General features: G+C 36.3%; 1 protein-coding gene across 1 annotated transcript in view; it reads right to left on the bottom strand.

Annotated features, from left to right (window-relative positions):
• RFX3 (regulatory factor X3) overlaps positions 1–18,600 on the bottom strand; it is a gene marked incomplete at its 5' end in the record, with an annotated part of 147,816 nt that overhangs the window by 18,964 nt on the left and 110,252 nt on the right. Inside the window, one exon of the mRNA XM_017871691.1 lies at positions 11,048–11,201. Coding sequence (XP_017727180.1) covers positions 11,048–11,201 — 154 coding nt within the window. The remainder of the gene's footprint in view (positions 1–11,047; positions 11,202–18,600) is intronic.

Raw genomic sequence — 18,600 nt, 5'->3', positions numbered from 1 at the left:
CTACATACCAAAGAATGCTGTTGGATTCTTTGTAATTCCATGAATCATTTGACTCAACATTCAAAATCATGAATCATTTGACTCAAAAATTGTTTGCAGGGTATTCTTCCAGTTGCAGTACAATATTATCAATGCCTTCATGTGTCTTTTTGTCATCTGTTTTATCAATTTCAACTTTAAGTTTACCTTTGTATGGTCCAAAAAATGATGATCTAATTATATATATTATTACTTGGATTGTCAATGCAGAATTGATTTTTAAAAATCTAATCCAGAGTAGAAGGCAAGCAAATACTTATCAGATATTTATATATTTACACAAAGGGAAGAAGATGGAACTAACAAAGATCAAGAACCTACTATGTGCCTGTCTGCCTGCCTATCTACTCTACTTACCTACGTAAATTAATCTTCACAAAAGCCCTATGAAGAAATGTCCTTATGCTTATTCTGTTGAGGAGAAAACTAAGACTCAAGCAAGGATATTATATATAACTTTCCCAGGTTGCAAAGATATTAAATGGGAAATACAGAATTTAAATACAGGCATGGAACACAGCATGGGAGGAACATAAGAAGTGGAGCCAGTCTGACGTGGGTTTGAATCACAACTCTATCACTATCAATTATGTGATCCCACGCCTGAGCCCATGAGATCAAGGCTGCAGTGAGCCGTGATTGTGCCACTGCACTCCAGCCTGGGCAACAGAGCAAGACCTTGTCTCAAAAAAAAAAAAAAAAAAAAAAAAAAAAATAATGTGATCCCAGACAAGTTAAACTCTTTGAGCCTTAGACTTCCCAATATATGAACAGTGTTAACATGAGGACTCTCAATTTGCTCATGTTTGCAAAGGGACCTAGAACAGTGCTTCTACCGTGTCATATTCTCTTTAAAACTCAATTTTCAAATACTATTGATAAAACCATAGAATTCCATTTAATAATAAGGTCATAAGATGATGATTTTAAAATGAAATAAATACCTCTAGCAAAGTGGGATTCCAGGAAGCACAGTCTAAGAATGGAAGGGTACTGTGGGCTTTGACTTCAGGGTGACACTGTAAACTCAATCTAGGGTGGGAGCCGGAAGTCAGTTTATGTACTGATCAAGCCATTTATGATTCAAGCCAGCAAATACCATGAGAAGGGCTGGCCTGAGAATGGATGAAGTGCTTGTGTGTGCATGTGTTTGGTGCAATGGGGGGTGATTACACAACTGGAAATAGCTGATGAACTTAGATGAGTATCAGCATGTAAACCTTTGCCTAACCAAGTGTTTCTCTCTGTTCTTCAAAGAAGTCAGTGAAGAAATAAAGCCCTTAAGAGCTCTTTTTACAGAATCAGGAAGATTGTTCACAAGCAGATTTGGAACTTCCTGACTCAAGGCTTATCTTTTCACCATTCCATACTTAGCTTGAACTTTGTAACATTCTGAATTTTACAAATAATATATAGCTCTGTAATCTTTTTATTAACCTTAGTTAATAAAAGTGATCAGGCCCAGGTGGGTGGATCACCTGAGGTCAGGAGTTTGACACCAGCCTGACCAACATGGAGAAACCCCGTCTCTACTAAAAATACAAATACAAAATTAGCCAGGCATGGTTGCGCATGCCTATAATTCCAGCTACTCGGGAGGCTGAGGCAGGAGAATTGCTTGAACCTGGGAGGCAGAGGTTGCATCGTGGTGAGCTGAGATCGCCATTGCACTCCAGCCTAGGCAACAAGAAAGAAACTCCATCTCAAAGAAAAAAAAAAAGAGATAGTAAAAGTGATTCAAAAAAGGTAGGTAATGGCAGCTATTCTGGATGTTTTTGATGGTGAAAAGAAACATCTTGAAATTTCAATATAAGGAGTCCAGAGCATTATTATTTTCTTTAAATGTCTCCCAAACAAGAACCAAATAAATCAAAGCATTTTGCATTTAGCATTGATACATGGTTTTACAACCAAGGAAAAGGTTGCTGACTTTAATTTCTGGTTTCATAATATTTGAAAGGATTACTAACATTCCATTTGGTAAAACTTTGTGTTCCTTGGTTACTTTTCTATGTATGTGTATGTGCACTTTTCTATGTAACTTTAAATAGTTTTTATTGAAACCTGCTAAGAAGGCCAAGATCTCTGGCAGTTTGCTCCACATGTGGGCAAATCCTGCTGGTAGCTGCTGTTGGTCTTGCTCTTGTGGGCTAGACAGCTATCCTGGCAATGTGTGCTACTGGTCACTCTGTACACAGGGCAGCATGATTCTAACTGTTCAGGCTTTTCTGCCTGCCTTGGGTACACCGCAACAGGTGTACCTAAATGTTTTTAAATGCCTAAGACACACGAGTGAGTGTGCAGGCGGTGAAGTGTTCAGATTACAATATCAGCCTCAGTTGCCTTGGAAGAGAAAAGTGATTTCAAAAACAGGAGCATTTAACACCACCATTAAGGCCGAAGTGGGAGGGGCCTTTGGCCCAAGACCCACACCATGGAGAACTCTGTTTTGTCTTTTCCATTGCCATTCCCTTTCTTACAGTGTAAGGAGTCCACAGAGCCAACTGGATGTGACTTCTTGGAGCCTGTGCTTTCCTCCCTCCTCTCAGATCACCTCTTGTTATCTGAGACCCTAGAATTCCCTGCCCCATGGCTCTGAGATCCCTTCCAGGTCCCAGCAGGTCTCTTCTCCAACTCTACCATTCAGAGGCATGAAGAGACAGCCGAAAAGGGTCAGCTGTTTGCAAAACATAGACAAAACTTGAGGACTGGGCTGAGGTGTCCACAAATCTGAGCACAAAGCTGTTCATAATATAAGATGGGGAGTGATGAAGCAGTCTAGGGGCCAGAGGCTGGGGACAGGGGCTGGCTATGTATATGTCACTATTTTCTGGTATGGAACTCAGGGGAGACAGAATTTCAAATCCAAACTCAGCCTTCCAAGTTGTTATCAAGACATATTTGTCAAGGTAGGTGGATAGAACAGATTTTATTTATAGTCTGATTCATAACTTTTAAAATATTTAGACATATGGTATCCTGGGCCCTGCAAATTGCAGGGCTGGGCCAGGCAGCACATCCTTTATGCAAGTAAAGCCATTGGGGAAATAGAATGAACCTTGCTCCTAATTTAATACTGGCTCCCCTTGAAAACACCTATATTATTTAATAGGAAAGCATAGCATTAATTTATTCTATCAGAGGACTATATCTTAAATTTGATTATACCACTTCTCTTTTCTGGAAATCATTAACTGGAGAGACAATCAGAGTGGCAATGTAGAAACATGTTCCCTTTGTACTAAGAAAACCATCACAACAAGCATCAATCACGTTTGAAGTGCTTGTATTATCTATCATCACATAAGGCCCATATTCTTGCAGAAAATCTCTAATTTTTATGACATTTTATGGCAGTATATTTCACACAAGGATGGTGTAAAGAAAGGCAGAAAACAATTCCTGTGAGTTTAGAAATTTACCTATCCCAAATAAGAGCTATTTATTTATCGGGGGGGCCAGCAACCACCATCTTCACCTGTGGTTGAGAGCAAAACCACCATAAAGACAATCTCAAAGCCAGAGCCACTTGATGACAGAGTGTGGCAAAGTGTCACAGGATGACAGAGTGTGGCAAAGTGGCCAGTAGGTGGCACCGTCATGCTTACTCTAGGCCAGAGAATCTTTTTCTCTGGTTGGGTCTGCCCAAATAGCTGCAGTGCTACCTGAGAAACTCTTTACTAAACGAGTAACTTAGTGGTGGACTTTGCTGAAGAGGACTGTGTGCTGATGAGATTTCTCTCCTGATGTCTACAGTGACCATTTTAGTCCTTGAAATATTTTTAAAAGTCTTCAACTTCTATTTTGGTTTCTTTTCCCACTTCTAAGCTCTTTAGGAAAAGTGCTCTCATAAGCACCTATGAAAGTCCAACTTCATCGTATTTCTCTGAAATAATATTGACAGGCACTTTCTGAGGAGAAGGTACACTTTTTGGTCTAGGAGTTCCCCCCCGGCCCCAGAGTAAAGAAATCTAGGGCATCAATCATGAAATCCAAGAAGACGTCCTATCAATTGGCAGTCTGTCCTTCTCTCACTCCTTTGTACCTCCTTCCTTGAGTGAGTAGTTTTTGGGTACCTATTGTGTGATTGTTTAGATCACGGTTATAAGCAAAATTTTCTCCATTCCCTGAAGAGGATGAGAGGAGAGGTTATAGCCCAGAGTCAGCAGGGAAGAAAGCCATGCATAGGAAGCTAATGAGCAGGGATCCCAGAGGGAAAGAACCGTAGCCCTGGGCTGCTGAGTCAACAGATTCTTTTCTCAAATGCAAGAAGAGAAATGAACAGAATGACAAACTAGGAAAAAGGAAGAAAAATGGGACAAGGTGCCAATTCTCTGGAACTTTGGGGTCACTTTTATAATTTATTTTCAAGTTGTCAGAAATTGTGCTAATGTAGATGAGCAGATTTACAACTAAAACCAAACTATGAATTGTTTAAAAAAATGTTTGATTTAGGTCTGATCTCAGGATGGCTGTAGAGGAGCTGAAGGGTGTAATTTGTTATTTTCTGGCAGATTTAGTTTTCCAAATGCAATTTGCTTAGACTAATATCCATTTAGTTTTCATATTCTAAACACCTACTAACAAAAAGTGCAAGGGGAAAAGATGGCAAGAGTATTAAGAGGCATCCTGTAAGGCAGAGGAAAAAAAAACTCTGAAACAAAATAATAAAAACTTATAAGCTAGGCACCTGGCTTGTGATTGTCAGAGAGAACATGTGTGTCTATGTGTTTATGTATTTTGAGGAGTTGCACATAGTCCCTATTCTGAAACTATGTAATTTATATGGTGAAAAACTGAAATATAGATTAAGCCCATCCCATTTGACTATTTGAAGTGAGGCAGTCCTACTTTCAAAACTTGCTAGTTTTGGTTTGGGACAACCTTCAATTTCTGTTTTCCTCACTGGTGAAATAGGGATACTAAGACATCTTTTCCAAGGTTTTGGTCAATATTAAATAAGAATGTAAGACACCTAGCATAGTGATTGGCACAAGGCCTGCCCTCAATTAGAAAAATACTAATATAGTAAATAATAAGCTTTACTATAAATAACAATCAACAACATAACTTTTGACAAGCATTCCTTACATTTTCTAAGCTACTACTGTTCCAAGATTCTATTTTTTTTCCTGCAAACTATCTCGACTTGTGATAATGTTCTTTCCTTTTAAAATACTTTGTTATAACAAGTCTATTGTTCAACAGGCACATTTAAAGTGTATTCCCTAGTCACACTAGCACAATGCTCGCTAAACTTTGTTTTTCTTTGGTTTGATTTTACTTTAAGCACCAATACTTGTTTACTGTGACTGTAATTCTACTTCCACCAAATGGAATTCTTTCACTGAGCTTTTATCCCAAAAGCTTACATGTTCAATTATTACTGCACTTCTTCAGTTTTTAGGTTGAAGATTTTTTTTCCTTCCAAAAAAAATTAACCAAGTACATCAATTTTGATGAATCCAAGACATTTTCCTTTTGATGTTAAATTGTTACAGGTTAAATTTTTCTCAAAAAATATTACTGAAATATTATCTTTTCTACATTGATATTCACAATTAAATACTTAAAGACTCTACTGGTTCCTCTTTATTTGAAAATGGCTAAAGAGGTAGCTTAGATATAATATTAAGTATAAATTATGATTATAAAGAATTTAGATATATTTAAAATAGATATTAAAGATTTTTAACTAAATAATTTTATGAAGCAATAAAAATTGTACAGATTAGTGAATATATTAAATATAACGTAATGTATGTTTTAAAGAAATAAAGCAGAAAGATTCTATACAGCATAACAATTTGAAAAAAGGAAATTTTTCTGCTCATTTTTCGGGTCAGAGTTGTAACAGGAAAGTTTTATGATTTTAAAATTGTTATATTTAACAGGTGTGTAAACAGATGCAACTTGTTTATTTTATTCCTACTCTTAAAATTTCACCACTGCCAGAAAGCTTGTGGACAAATTTATAATATTTAAATGAAAATTTAAAAACTATATAAATTCTAGCAATAAATAAATTGTTTCCTTTTACCATTTAGGCAAAATAAACTCTACAATTGCATATGCTTTAAATAATTTACTAGTCAGTATAAATGTAGTAGCATACTGACATTTAGAGGAAAACTTTTTGGGACTGTGAAGCTGCTTCCAGTTTAGGGGAGTCCATTGTATAGCAGTCTTTATTTCAGTAACACCAATAACAATTGAAATGACAGTGTTACAGTGAATTCAAAAGTAATGGTTTGTATGCTTGTGTATTTTGTTTATATGTAAAACATGTTCTTTCCTGCCTGCCTGCTGAAATAATGTTAAGTAATGTTAATTTTAAAACTCATTTACTGAGTTCACATTATTGAAAAGATACATTCATTGTTCTTAAGTCACTTTAAAAGGAAAGTCTTTTTCCTCGCTTATGAAACTATTTAACTGACACCTTTTCCAAAGCAAACACCTATAAAGGCAAAACAAATGCCCAGCAAAGTTTGTGACTATTTTGCAGGTTTGCCCTTGAAACTGTTCTTACTCCAATCCTACTCCAATCTGTAGCAGGTCATAAGCATGGTAGATTAACAACAAAGACTTTGGTGCCTGGTGGCATGGTTTCGGGACCTGATTTCACAATTTAGTAGTTGTGTGACCTTGGGCAAGTTACTTTTTGGTTCTGTGTCTCATTTCTTCTTTTTTTTTTTTGGAGATGGAGTCCTGATTTGTCGCCCAGGCTGGAGTTCAGTGGTGTGACCTCGGCCCACTGCAACCTCCTCCGCCTCCGGGTTTAGGCAGTTCTCCTGTCTCAGCCTCCTGAGTAGCTGGGACTAATTGTTTTGTATTTTCAGTAGAGACGGGGGTTCACCATGTTGGTCAGGCTGGTTTCGAACTCCTGACCTCAGGTGATCCACCGCCTTGGCCTCCCAAAGTGCTGGGATTACAGGCGTGAGCCACCGCGCCTGGCCTCTCATTTCATCATCTGTAAAATAGGTGTAATAATAGTATCCACTTATAGGTCTGTGGTGAGTTATTAACACATATATATGGCACTTAGAACAGTACCTGGCACACAATTGCTATGTAGGTGTTAGCTTCATTTGAAATTTAGACTTTCTATCCTAATTCAATTTTCCTCTTGTCAGTTGCATTTGACAGTGTTTATTTGGTCTCTGTGGTGCTTGAACGTTAGGTTTCCCAGGAAAACTTCACCTTGGCTGTGCCCCCTCCCATCTCTGTCAGGGCCTGTGCACATTCCCCTGTGCCTGGGGTGTTTTTCACCCCTTACCTTCAGATTCTTTCTTCACAGAGTTAACATCTTTTGTCCTTTAGTTCTCACCTCAAACATCATTTCCTTGGGAAAACCTTCCCTGGTCCTACCAGGCTAGATTTAGGGCCCCATGCTTTAAGCGTTCTTATATCCCTTTAATTTTCTTTCATAGCACTTAACAAAGTTTGCGGCTATAATTATGTGACTATTTAAATATATATCCCCCACTTGAAATCTAAGCTCCTCGAAGGCAGGGTAAAAATCTATTTTGTTCATCATTATATCCCAATCATGATAGCTTTGGCATAGAGTATTTGCACAAGAAAAACTTGTTAATAAATGATAAATCAATTTCAGAGATCAGAAGTCTGGAGTTCAACACAAGTCAACATGATTTGCCCAAGATTACACTAGTAGATACGACAGAGTTAGAAGTAGAATTCACTTCTGACTCAAAGTCCTTTGTTGTTTCCAGGTATTATTACATCTTTGATTATACAAATCAAACAAAGAACTGTGCAATTAGTATTGTGGAGCTTCTAGAACGACAAGTAAAAGTACAAATCAGAAAGACTTGAACTATTTGAGGTATTCTGGAGGAACTGAGTCTCCCTGAGAAACTGATTTTTACAACATGAAGTAGGAGTTAGAATGGGTGCGAGGAGATGGGCAGAGGCTTCTAGGTAGAAAGAACCATTTATGCAGCAGTCCAAGGATGAGAAAAGCTTGGTGAATGAGAACAGAGAAAAGGCCACTGTGATTGCAACAGAAAGAGTAGGAAGTGGGAGGCTGACGTTGATCAGAGGGGCAGGGACAGATCATGCAAGAGCTCATGTTCGTAACACAAGGGAAAGTCACTGAAGGGTTTCAAGTGGGGGATGACACAGTCAGCTTTGCATTTTCATAAGACGATACTGACTGCACTCTGAGGGATTTCAGAAACAGAAAACTTGGTAATTGGTTGGAGACGGGAGTCAAGATAGAAGGGCATAAAAAGGGAATGCTGGCCGGGCGCGGTGGCTCAAGCCTGTAATCCCAGCACTTTGGGAGGCCGAGACGGGCGGATCAGAGGTCAGGAGATCGAGACCATCCTGGCTAACATGGTGAAACCCCGTCTCTACTAAAAAATACAAAAAACTAGCCGGGCGAGGTGGCGGGCGCCTGTAGTCCCAGCTACTCGGGAGGCTGAGGCAGGAGAATGGCATAAATCTGGGAGGCAGAGCTTGCGATGAGCTGAGATCCGGCCACTGCACCCCAGCCCGGGCGACAGAGCAAGACTCCGTCTCCAAAAAAAAAAAAAAAAAAGGGAATGCTGATGTGTCTGGTATAATCAACTGGGAGGATTGTGGCACCATTTACTGAGAGAGCCATTCGTAGATAGAGCAAGATTATTAATTTCGTTAAATACATGATATGCTCTCAATAAATAGTGACAATTGTTACTGTCTTTGTGGTTGCTATTATTACTCATTATTCCAAACCACTTGCTGTGACTGGGAGTTATGGTGATTTTTATGGATTTCAATGGATTTTGGCCTGATGTATTACTCCCACTATGTACACAGGCACATCTGGAGTTGGTGATTGGAAAAGGAAGTCACTCAAGGGACCAAGAGAAGGTAGACTTAGGATAATGTGAGGAGAACATGAGAAAACAGACTTTTTAATTTTTTGAATTTTCTTCTCCTTTTTCCCAAATCAAGAAATTTTAGATATGATAGTATGACCATGGCCAGTAGATCTATGAGAGCAAACAGGTGTATGAGGCATCAATGCTGTATGGGGAGACCAACCTATAAAATTAGTCTGAATTTGCCTTTTGGGGTAAATAACAGATGAGCATAGGCAGGTTAAAGGGCTTTCCTATAAACTGAGTAAGCAAAGAAATCAAGAAGTATGCTTAGATCTTTGACCGTATTTTTTTTTTTTAATTTAGATTTTATGTGTATATCTTTGCCTCATGTAAAATCTGTCATGTTCATTTAGATCGTTTACATGTAGTAAAAAAAAAAAAAAGAATACCTATTAGGATGGTTAGATGGCACTACAGATTATGTAGCCCATTTTAATTCTGGTGCCGCCTCTGCAAGCATACCAGGAGGTTGCTAAGCCTTCACACTGTGTGACTGGCTCATGTCCACTGCCTTTGTTCCCTAGAGATACAAGGAAAGCAAAGGCCATGCATCAGGATTAGCCACATGGTGTTAATGAGAATCCGTGCCATCATTATCCTGTTTATCCTGTTAAAGAAGTCCTGGAGCATATGAGGTAGATGGCAAATGTGTTAAGTATACTAAAAGACAAGGTCCATTTCTGAAGTCTTGAACCCTGAGTTAAGAAATTTTAGGGTACTGAGTCCACGTGCTAACTGGGCATTTTCCAACAAGGCATCTACAAAACAACTAAAGAAAGAGGCAATGAGGGGAAGTCAAATATAAGAAAAGTCCATATTGCTTTGGTCACATGAGGTCCTGCTTACAATGAAAAGCCACAGTGATTCCCGCTTAATCTCACACATATATTTGGCATCATTAAAGCTTAATCATCATCAGGGAACATCATACAAAGACATTTAGACTGGTATACAGCAAGGGGTTTTAAAGAAGTGGAAAAGATGAATATTTCAAATGACCTTCTAGGTGAGTTTGACATGCATTTTATTTATACTAGAATATTAGGGAGGTCGTTGAAGTATTTTAATGTATTTTTATTTATGCCTTATTATATTAAACTAGGAAAAGCATTGAATAATATCTATTTTCACTCTTTTTTATTTATATAAGCACATACACATAGCTTAAAAGTGAACATGTCTTTTTTACAGCCTTGGGAAATCTGTCACATTTTCTAATCTGGTATAATTCAACAAGGTATCAACTACCCCTGCCTCCTGCATTCAATGTAACAAAATAAGCCAGTGCTGAACCATTTGAGCATTTGCGTCTATTCCTCATTATATTAACCAGCCCTTGTTTATATTCCAAGTTTTAGTTTTTTGATAAGCCATTTTGATTACTATTCAGAAATTCTGAAGAAGAGAATTTTCCCCCTCACATCACTAGTGGTTAGAAGCATGGGTTTGAAAATCAGACTGTGTTTGAAAAAAAATTTCTACCATTTTTTAGCTGAGTAATCATTTAACCTTTCTGTATCTTAGCTTTCTGCATAAACCTTGGATGCTTATTGTAAAACAGAATAAAGTAGAACCTATCTCAAAGACTTGCATTAAGTGCTTTATTACATGTAAAAAACATATAACTGTGCCTGGCACATATTAAGTGTCCAAAAAATGTTAGTTATCATCATTACCATTTTTATCCTTCTAAAACAGAATCATTTACTTGTTCCTGGGGACTGGGAAAAAGAGTCTACAAAATACATGTTTAACCTTTTCCATTGTATTCCTAGCCCTTTGCTTTATCAGGAGCATCAATCTTTTCCCACTCAAAGTATTTTCATATTCCAGTGGTTCTCAAGTTTTTCTTTTACATAGGCACCTGTATAATATAGAGAGACATTCCATGAACTTTCACGATATAATCTACAATTTTAGAATCTTTTGATTAAGCACATAAGAACAGAGGAATTTAAGGACCTCTTGCAATAACTCCACAGCCCCTCCTGGGTCTGACGCTGACTTGGTTAGGAACCATGGTTTTAATCAATAATTAATACATTTAGACTGAAGTATAATTCTGATTTATTTTTAATAACCCAATGGGTCACAGCTCTTTCAGCCTCTCTTACCTCGCCCATGACTGCTATGGGAGTCTCTCCTGTTGCCTGAGCAACACGATGTTCTACTAAGTAAAACATATATTCGTCGTAGAGTAGACGGATCAGGTGGAAGGAGCCAAAGCTAGCAGCACTGCGTAAGGTTAAGTCCCGAATAACCATTGAGCTGTTCCAAGAGAAAAGACATATATGCAGCTAATATTAATGACAAAAATTAGCATTCTACCTATTTTTCCTCTTAAAAAAAGTCAAGCTGGGAGTCTATATGGTTGGTATAGTATAAAACCTGCCATGAAATCACTTCATTATTGAAAGCAGTTGTCTCAACTCATTTAAATAGAATGATAAAGAGATAATCCTCACTGAGACTTGATCCTTACTAGAGATAGATAGTCTTAGTGGAAAAAGTCACTTTACTATCATAGGCAAGTCTGTTGCTTCTACCAAACTCACAAATAAATCAGAATTGAACAAAAAATATTTCTGAAAGATTGAGCACGCATCACTACCCTAAGAAAAGCAACTTGAAGTAAAAATCTTATTGATGAAGGTTGGCAGTCTGCCCCTCTCAGTGATAATGACCTCTGGGGTATGCTTTAGGAAAAACATGTATTTCTGCCAGACAAAGCTTACAAAATATACTAAGCAATATTCCCAGATGTGGCAATATAGACTACAGGCAAGTATGTACAAGGATTCCAGCAAGTTTTCTTGGAAGGCAAACGTATTAAGTGCTTCCAGTTTCTTAATGATTTCCACTTAAATTACGGCATATTTACATTATAAATATGCACAATAGAATCAATTAAGAAATCCATTATTTTTGAAAATGCATTTAATGTATATAATATGAAAATATAAGCAATATTATTAATAAAATACTAATAATAAACTCTATTATATTTAAAATGGAAATGAGTCCAAAATAAAATCTTGGCTTCAACATGCCAATCATTAAGCTTGTTCACACACTTCAAACCTTAAAATAGTCAAAATTTAGAATCAGAGTGATGTGTGTGTGTGAGTATGTGTATGTGTGTATGTGTGTGTTTCTTACCACTTTCATTTATTGGCCTTTTCTAAAGATTTTGGCATATGAACACTAAAACCACCATTGAATTCCCAGGAAAAGAGGTAAAATCTCACCTATGCCTTGTTTTACAGTAAAGAATTATAACACATTAGGCAATGGAAAAACAAAGACTGTACTTTTGTTTTCTGTTTCATTTTTTAACCTTGTTTAAAGAGAGGCTACTAATACATCAAACTGTATGCATTCAACTTGGCAAGTGACAAATCATCATTGTCCATCTGAAACACAGAAGCCTTGAATTCTGATTCTGTCTCTTCACTGACTGTTGACCTTAAAAAGATCATTTATTTTCCCGAGATGTTTTTCCTCTTGCATGAAAACAAAACACTGCCTTTAGTCTTATCTAACTTACATGCTTATTTCAAGGATAAAGTAAGTTAAAGGATGTGAAATCAACTTATAACTAGAATGCTATTCAAATATAAGTGATTGTGATTATAATACACAGAAAAGGAGAAGCTGACCTTCTCATTCTCATTTATTTATGGTAGCAAGAATAGCAATTATTATATGATGATGGCAGAGGACCTCTCAATTCTGTAGATCTATTTACTAAATTATAATAAGAAGAATAAGTGTGGGTTTGAAGTTACACAGACCCAGGTTACCACTGTGTGATTTCAATTGTGATCACATAATTTTTTGTAAGGTTCAAAGGTTAGCCTAAGAGTCAAATGAAATAATGTACGTGAAATCTTAAGAAAACTACCCATGTAACTATACTGTTACCTACATTAGTGTTAATAATATATTCATTATCATAAATAGTAGGTCTAACGAATAATATCTTATAATTGATTACCTTAATGAATTCCTTAAGTTTACAACTCTATAAATAATTATTAAAAATAAATGAATACTTTCATTTGCATGCCAAAATATATGACAAAATTCTATATATAACTCTATCCATGACTTTCCTAAAATTCAGTGACATATTACCAATTTGTAAAAATAATTTATAAGATCATAATATAAGAGCTGTGTGAAAATAAATGTTTCTATTCCTATGGAAAAAAATTTTTAAAGCAGTGAATCACTTACTAAAAAAAAGCAAAAACAACACAAAAACAAAAATAAAATGTTATAAAACATTTTTACCCATACTAACAAAGACTTAAAATAAATGATTTTTAAAGTAAAGCATGAACAGAATATTTGCTCCTAATTGCATTTGTCTTGCTGAAGAAAGGTAGCAACTATTTAAAATTTTCAAATTTTAAAAATTTAAAGTATAAGACAAATGGCTAATAAACATAAAAAAAAAAGACTCATTTTATTTGGAATTAAAGAAATGAAAATTAAAGTAAGATACCCTATATACTCTACAAAGCTGTCAGAGGTTAAAAGATCCAATGTTATAGTTGGTTTGGAAAAACTCTCCTTTACTGTCTTTATGAATAAATTCATAAAACTTTTGTAAAGGGAAATTTGGCAGTATTTGCCAAAATTTAAAATGTCAAAACCTTGACCCAGAAATCGAATTCTAGAAATTTACACAAATAACCAAAGATAGTTACAACTGCAGCACAATATTTGTACTAGTGAGAAACTAGGAGAAAATAAATATCGTTAAAAAGATAATCTAGTAGGATGCTGATTAAACAAGTTATGGCTCATTTAGATATAAAATTTTATGCATATAAGTAGTTAAAAATGAAGTAGACATATAAGTAGTAACATGGAAAGATGTTTATAATATAATGGTTAAGTTGAAGCAAGATATATGAGCTCATTTACATAAAAACACTCCATACGTCAAAACATTCCTACCCCCAAGTAAACTGGAATATCTAATACTTTATTAGCATTGAGATCACACATTTCATTAAAGTAGTATTAATTACTTTAAATGTTTATATCCTTTTACTTGAACTTATCCAAAGATATATGTATGATTGTATATGAAGATAATCATGACAGCATTTTAAAAAACTGTATCAAAACACCAAAACCCATCTTAATGTTCAAGAATAAGGGAATGTCTAAATAACACATAAACATAATGAAATAGTATGAGGACATTAAACATTATGTTTCTGAAGATATTTAATGGCAAGAAATGCTTAAGATATAATTGCAAATAAAAAATGTTAAGAGAAAAATATAGTTAAATAGTTTACGGGAAACAACTGGATCCCAATTTTATTTAACCCAAAAGAAAACATTTAACCAGTGGCAATTTCTGGGTAGAAGTTTTGTATTTCCTAGATTATCTTTTAAAAAATTAATTAACTTTTTTTATTTTTAGAGATGGGGGTCTTGCTGTATTGTCCAGGCTGGGGTGCAGTGATGCCATTATAGTGATTCACCACAGCATTGAACTCCTGGGTTCCAGTGATCTTATGCTCCTCACCTCCCATAGGCACTTGCTACCATGCCCAGCTTATTATTCTATTTTGTTAAAGATGGGGTCTCACTGTGTGGCCCAGGTTGGTCTCGAATTCCTGGACTCAACAGATCCTCCTACTTCAGCCTCCCAAATAGCTGGGATTACAGGTGCAAGCCCCCATGCCTGGCCTGTATTTACCACATTTTCTAATGTGAGCATATATTAACTGCATAATAAAAATATTTATTTTAAAAGATGTCATTCATTATATAATAATATAGAAAAACAATACTGAGTCAGGTGAATGTTAATAAATCTTTTCAGGAATGAATATCACAGATAGAGAATGAGTCTTTCTTTATACATTTCTAAGTTTGAATTTTAGGCCTTTGTATTTCTCTTTCTCTTTTTTTGTTTTTGAGATGGAGTCTCGCTCTTGTTGCCCAGGCTGGAGTGCAATGGCATGATCTCGGCTCACCGCAACCTCCGCCTCCTGGGTTCAAGCGATTCTCCTGCCTCAGCCTCCCGAGTAGCTGGGATTACAAACATGCGCCACCACGACTGGCTAATTTTGTATTTTTAGTAGAGACAGGGTTTCTCTATGTTGGTCAGGCTGGTGTCAAACTCCCGACCTCAGGTGATCTGCCCACCTTGGCCTTCTGTTAAAATACAATAACCCTGAAATCATGTGAACAACTAAGGAGAATGTTCATAACAAGTAGTTTTCTGATATCATTTTAGAAATGCAAATTCAACTTTTCCAAGAAAATTCATATTTATTTGTTCAGCAGATATTTATTGTGTTCCTACTCTGTAGCAGGGTCTTGGTTCAGACAAGACAGACAAAATTTGGTTTCAAAAAAGTTCACATTCTATTAGGCGAGACAGTCAGTAAATATACAAGTAGATAAAAAATATAAAGTTAGAGGGTAAGAGATCCTATAAATCAGGGCCAGAGACTGGAGAGTGATGAGGGCAGGCATTTTAAGTTGGAGTATCTAGAAAATTCTTTCTGAGGAGGTGATATCTGAGCAGAAACTGGATTGAAGTGAGGACATGAACACAGGTGAAGAATTTTCCTGGCAAAAAGGACAGCAAATGAAAGAGCTTGAGACAGAACTGTTTGCTGTGTTCAAAGAGCAGCCAGGAGGCTAATGTGGTAGGAAGGCAGTGAGCGAAGAGAAGAATACATGATAGGGTCTGTACGACTCTAGAGGCTGGACTGTGTAGTAGGTCTAGTAGGCCACGATAAGGCCTTTGGATTTCATTCTGAGTGTTCTGGAAACTTTTAGATGGTTAGGCAATCACCTTATTTCAGCATAAAATGCACATGTAATACTAAATTCTGTTGGAAGTTTTTTTAAAAAAATGTATTGATCCTCAATTATAATACCTAGTTATTTAAAAAATACTGATATGTATGTCACGAAATTATTGTCATATGTTTAGAAAAGAATCAGCTGAATTGTATCATTAACGCTATATCTACTTTATTCTCTCTGTGTCAGGCTTCCGCTCTACATGCCAAGTATTAAATGACACAATTAACAGTTTAATTGGAATCCTATTGTCCGATTCAGACTTCTGTAAGATATGTTGTAAAATTGACTCCACTGAATTGTTGCTAAGTTACCATGAATTCAACTCTTTTTAAGATCAGAGTTGTAAACGTTAATTATTTTATAATGGACAAGAAATACCTTTGTATATTTATCTTTATAATTCATCATGTGGAAATTGAAACATATACCCTAACATGTGATAGCCAACCTGCCTCTTCTGAGTGTTTGAAGATGTATCACACCCTTTGGGTGAGAACATCACACCTGTGATCCTTATGTGAACTCACTCTTTGAAAAGTGCTTACAGTTGATTCAGAAAAGAGTATTACTTTTTGGAAGATTCATATATTGTCCAGTTGTAGGCAAACTAGGCACCCTGTGCCTACTTTCAAGCCACAATATCAAAGCTATACATTCCATTCTTTAAATTTGGGATATCTGAATGACCTTCAGGGTGGCCCTGAAGAATGCTCTCTTCTGTTATCCACAAAACACACAAGCTGAGAAATGGCCCACATAACTTCTCCAATTCTGCCCAAGAAAGGAAGTGATTTTTTTTTTTCTGCCTCCCAGGGAACCACCATTAGTCACTGAAAGCCAGATTAGCCAAGGAGAGAGCCCCCATTCAGAGCAGACTGTTTGTAGCGCTGTATCAACTGCTATCATGATTCTCTGCAAGTTTATTTCTATATTTCTATGTATGTAAATACATACAAAAATTTTAGAAATTAAGAGATTAAGCATCTGATTTCAGAACATGAAGGGCCTCCGTATGTGACTGCCAAATTTATAATGGCATTTACAAATTTACACATTTTTGGCATCTGCAATGCCAAAAACATTAAAAAATATTCTAATTCTGCTTCTCTGATAGTTTGTGAATGTAATTTTCACTACTCAATATGTTCTTATGTCTCAGTAAAAAACAGTTCAGATATTAAAGGCTCAAGTTTCTAAGCTATTGACTTTGCCTACCAGCAGGAGGTATGCATCTGTCTGAATGTGCCTTTCCTTCTGGGGCCCTGAACTGTATGCCTTCAAGTCTTTTTGAAACTAAAATAATAACCATAATAGTGTCTAATAATAACAAGCCAATTATCCTCAACTCAGGGAGGACAGAGGCCAGGCAAGTGATGATCTACTGGGATTGTATATCTGCAGAGAACAAGAAATGCAAGTAAGTAATTTTCTCTCCTTTCAAGATACCTGCAACAGATCTCTGTGGAGATGAAGGCTCCAGGGATGTATTTCTAAAATGACATCGACTAAATATAGAAAAAAAAAAAAAAAAAAACCAACAACCACAGGTAGAGGTAAGGGCAAGTCTGACACTAACAACACAAGAAAGCAGTAGGAAGAAAAAAAACACCTTGCTTTTTTGGATGTAGAGGATGGACTCTGACTTTGGTCATATAAGTTTTGGAACAGCCAGTCAAGTGTACTGCCAGTCAGTGTACTGCTGTTTCATCAATCATTCATGGAGCACATATACCATTTATGTTATTTTCTGGGAAAAAAACTTGATGAATAAAAAACAAACTCTTGGGCAACTGGGAAAATATCTGAAATCTTAAAAAATGTTCCCAAATCAAATTTTCTAATTCTACCATTGCTACAACTGTTGCTGCATCTACCTTGAGAACACTGTGATAACATATTTCAAATTTTCCTGATGTATCAAGGGAAAACATAATTTCTCATCAACACATTTCTCATGAACATCCAGATCCAAATCTAGCACTGGCTTCACTGATGCATACTAGTGGGTCACAGAGCCAGACAACACCTTAATAATTTGCTTCTTGAATTATGTGGGCTAAAGGTACTAAATATATGAGAGGCAGGACTACGGAATTGTACCACTACAAAACAAAACAAAACAAAACAACAGCAAAAAACTGGCTGGCTTTCTTTCATTGCATTTGACCCTGGGCTAGACACTAGACGGCTATTTTCAGGACGTAAGGATAATTTAACTCTTAATGAAACATATGATGTGGATCTATATGTCTACTTCAGTTTAAGAAATAAGAATTTGGACCAAACCAGTTGAGAAAGAAAAAAGTCACTTACAATAAAACCAAAGGAACTACCATCATAATTAAAAGACCTCTGATTCCATCATTATAACCAACAGTGGTCAAAACAATGTGGAAATCCTATAGTCTGGGTTTACTGAGTTCATAAGTACTATTAGTTCCTAAATTCTGTTACTTATTCATAGTCTTTCCCTCCTCACAACTAGCTTTGGACTCACCACTGATGTCCAGATGATGACCATAGTGTAGACACAGCTACAGTCAGGCGTATGTCCTGTGGCCACCACTTTCTGATATGTGCTTGGCTGCAGAGACTGTACACTAGAGACTGCCTATACTTTACAGCAGATATTAATTTTAGGGTCAAATCAGTGGGGCCAGCTTTATCTAAAGAAGCTAAAAAATGAACTCTTACCACAAGAACAAATGCCAGAGTTAAAAATATAATTTACCCGACTTACGAAAGACTTCCATCCTACATATATGGTAAAGACACTGACCTACAAAGGTCATAAATGCTGTTTTTTTTTTTTTTAATT

Source organism: Rhinopithecus bieti, unplaced genomic scaffold (assembly GCF_001698545.2).
Source record: "Rhinopithecus bieti isolate Rb0 unplaced genomic scaffold, ASM169854v2 scaffold_6906, whole genome shotgun sequence".
NCBI classification, from domain to species: Eukaryota; Metazoa; Chordata; class Mammalia; order Primates; family Cercopithecidae; genus Rhinopithecus; species Rhinopithecus bieti.
The sequence above is the reverse complement of the archived record's forward strand: the minus strand, read 5'-3'. Positions and strand labels throughout refer to the sequence as shown.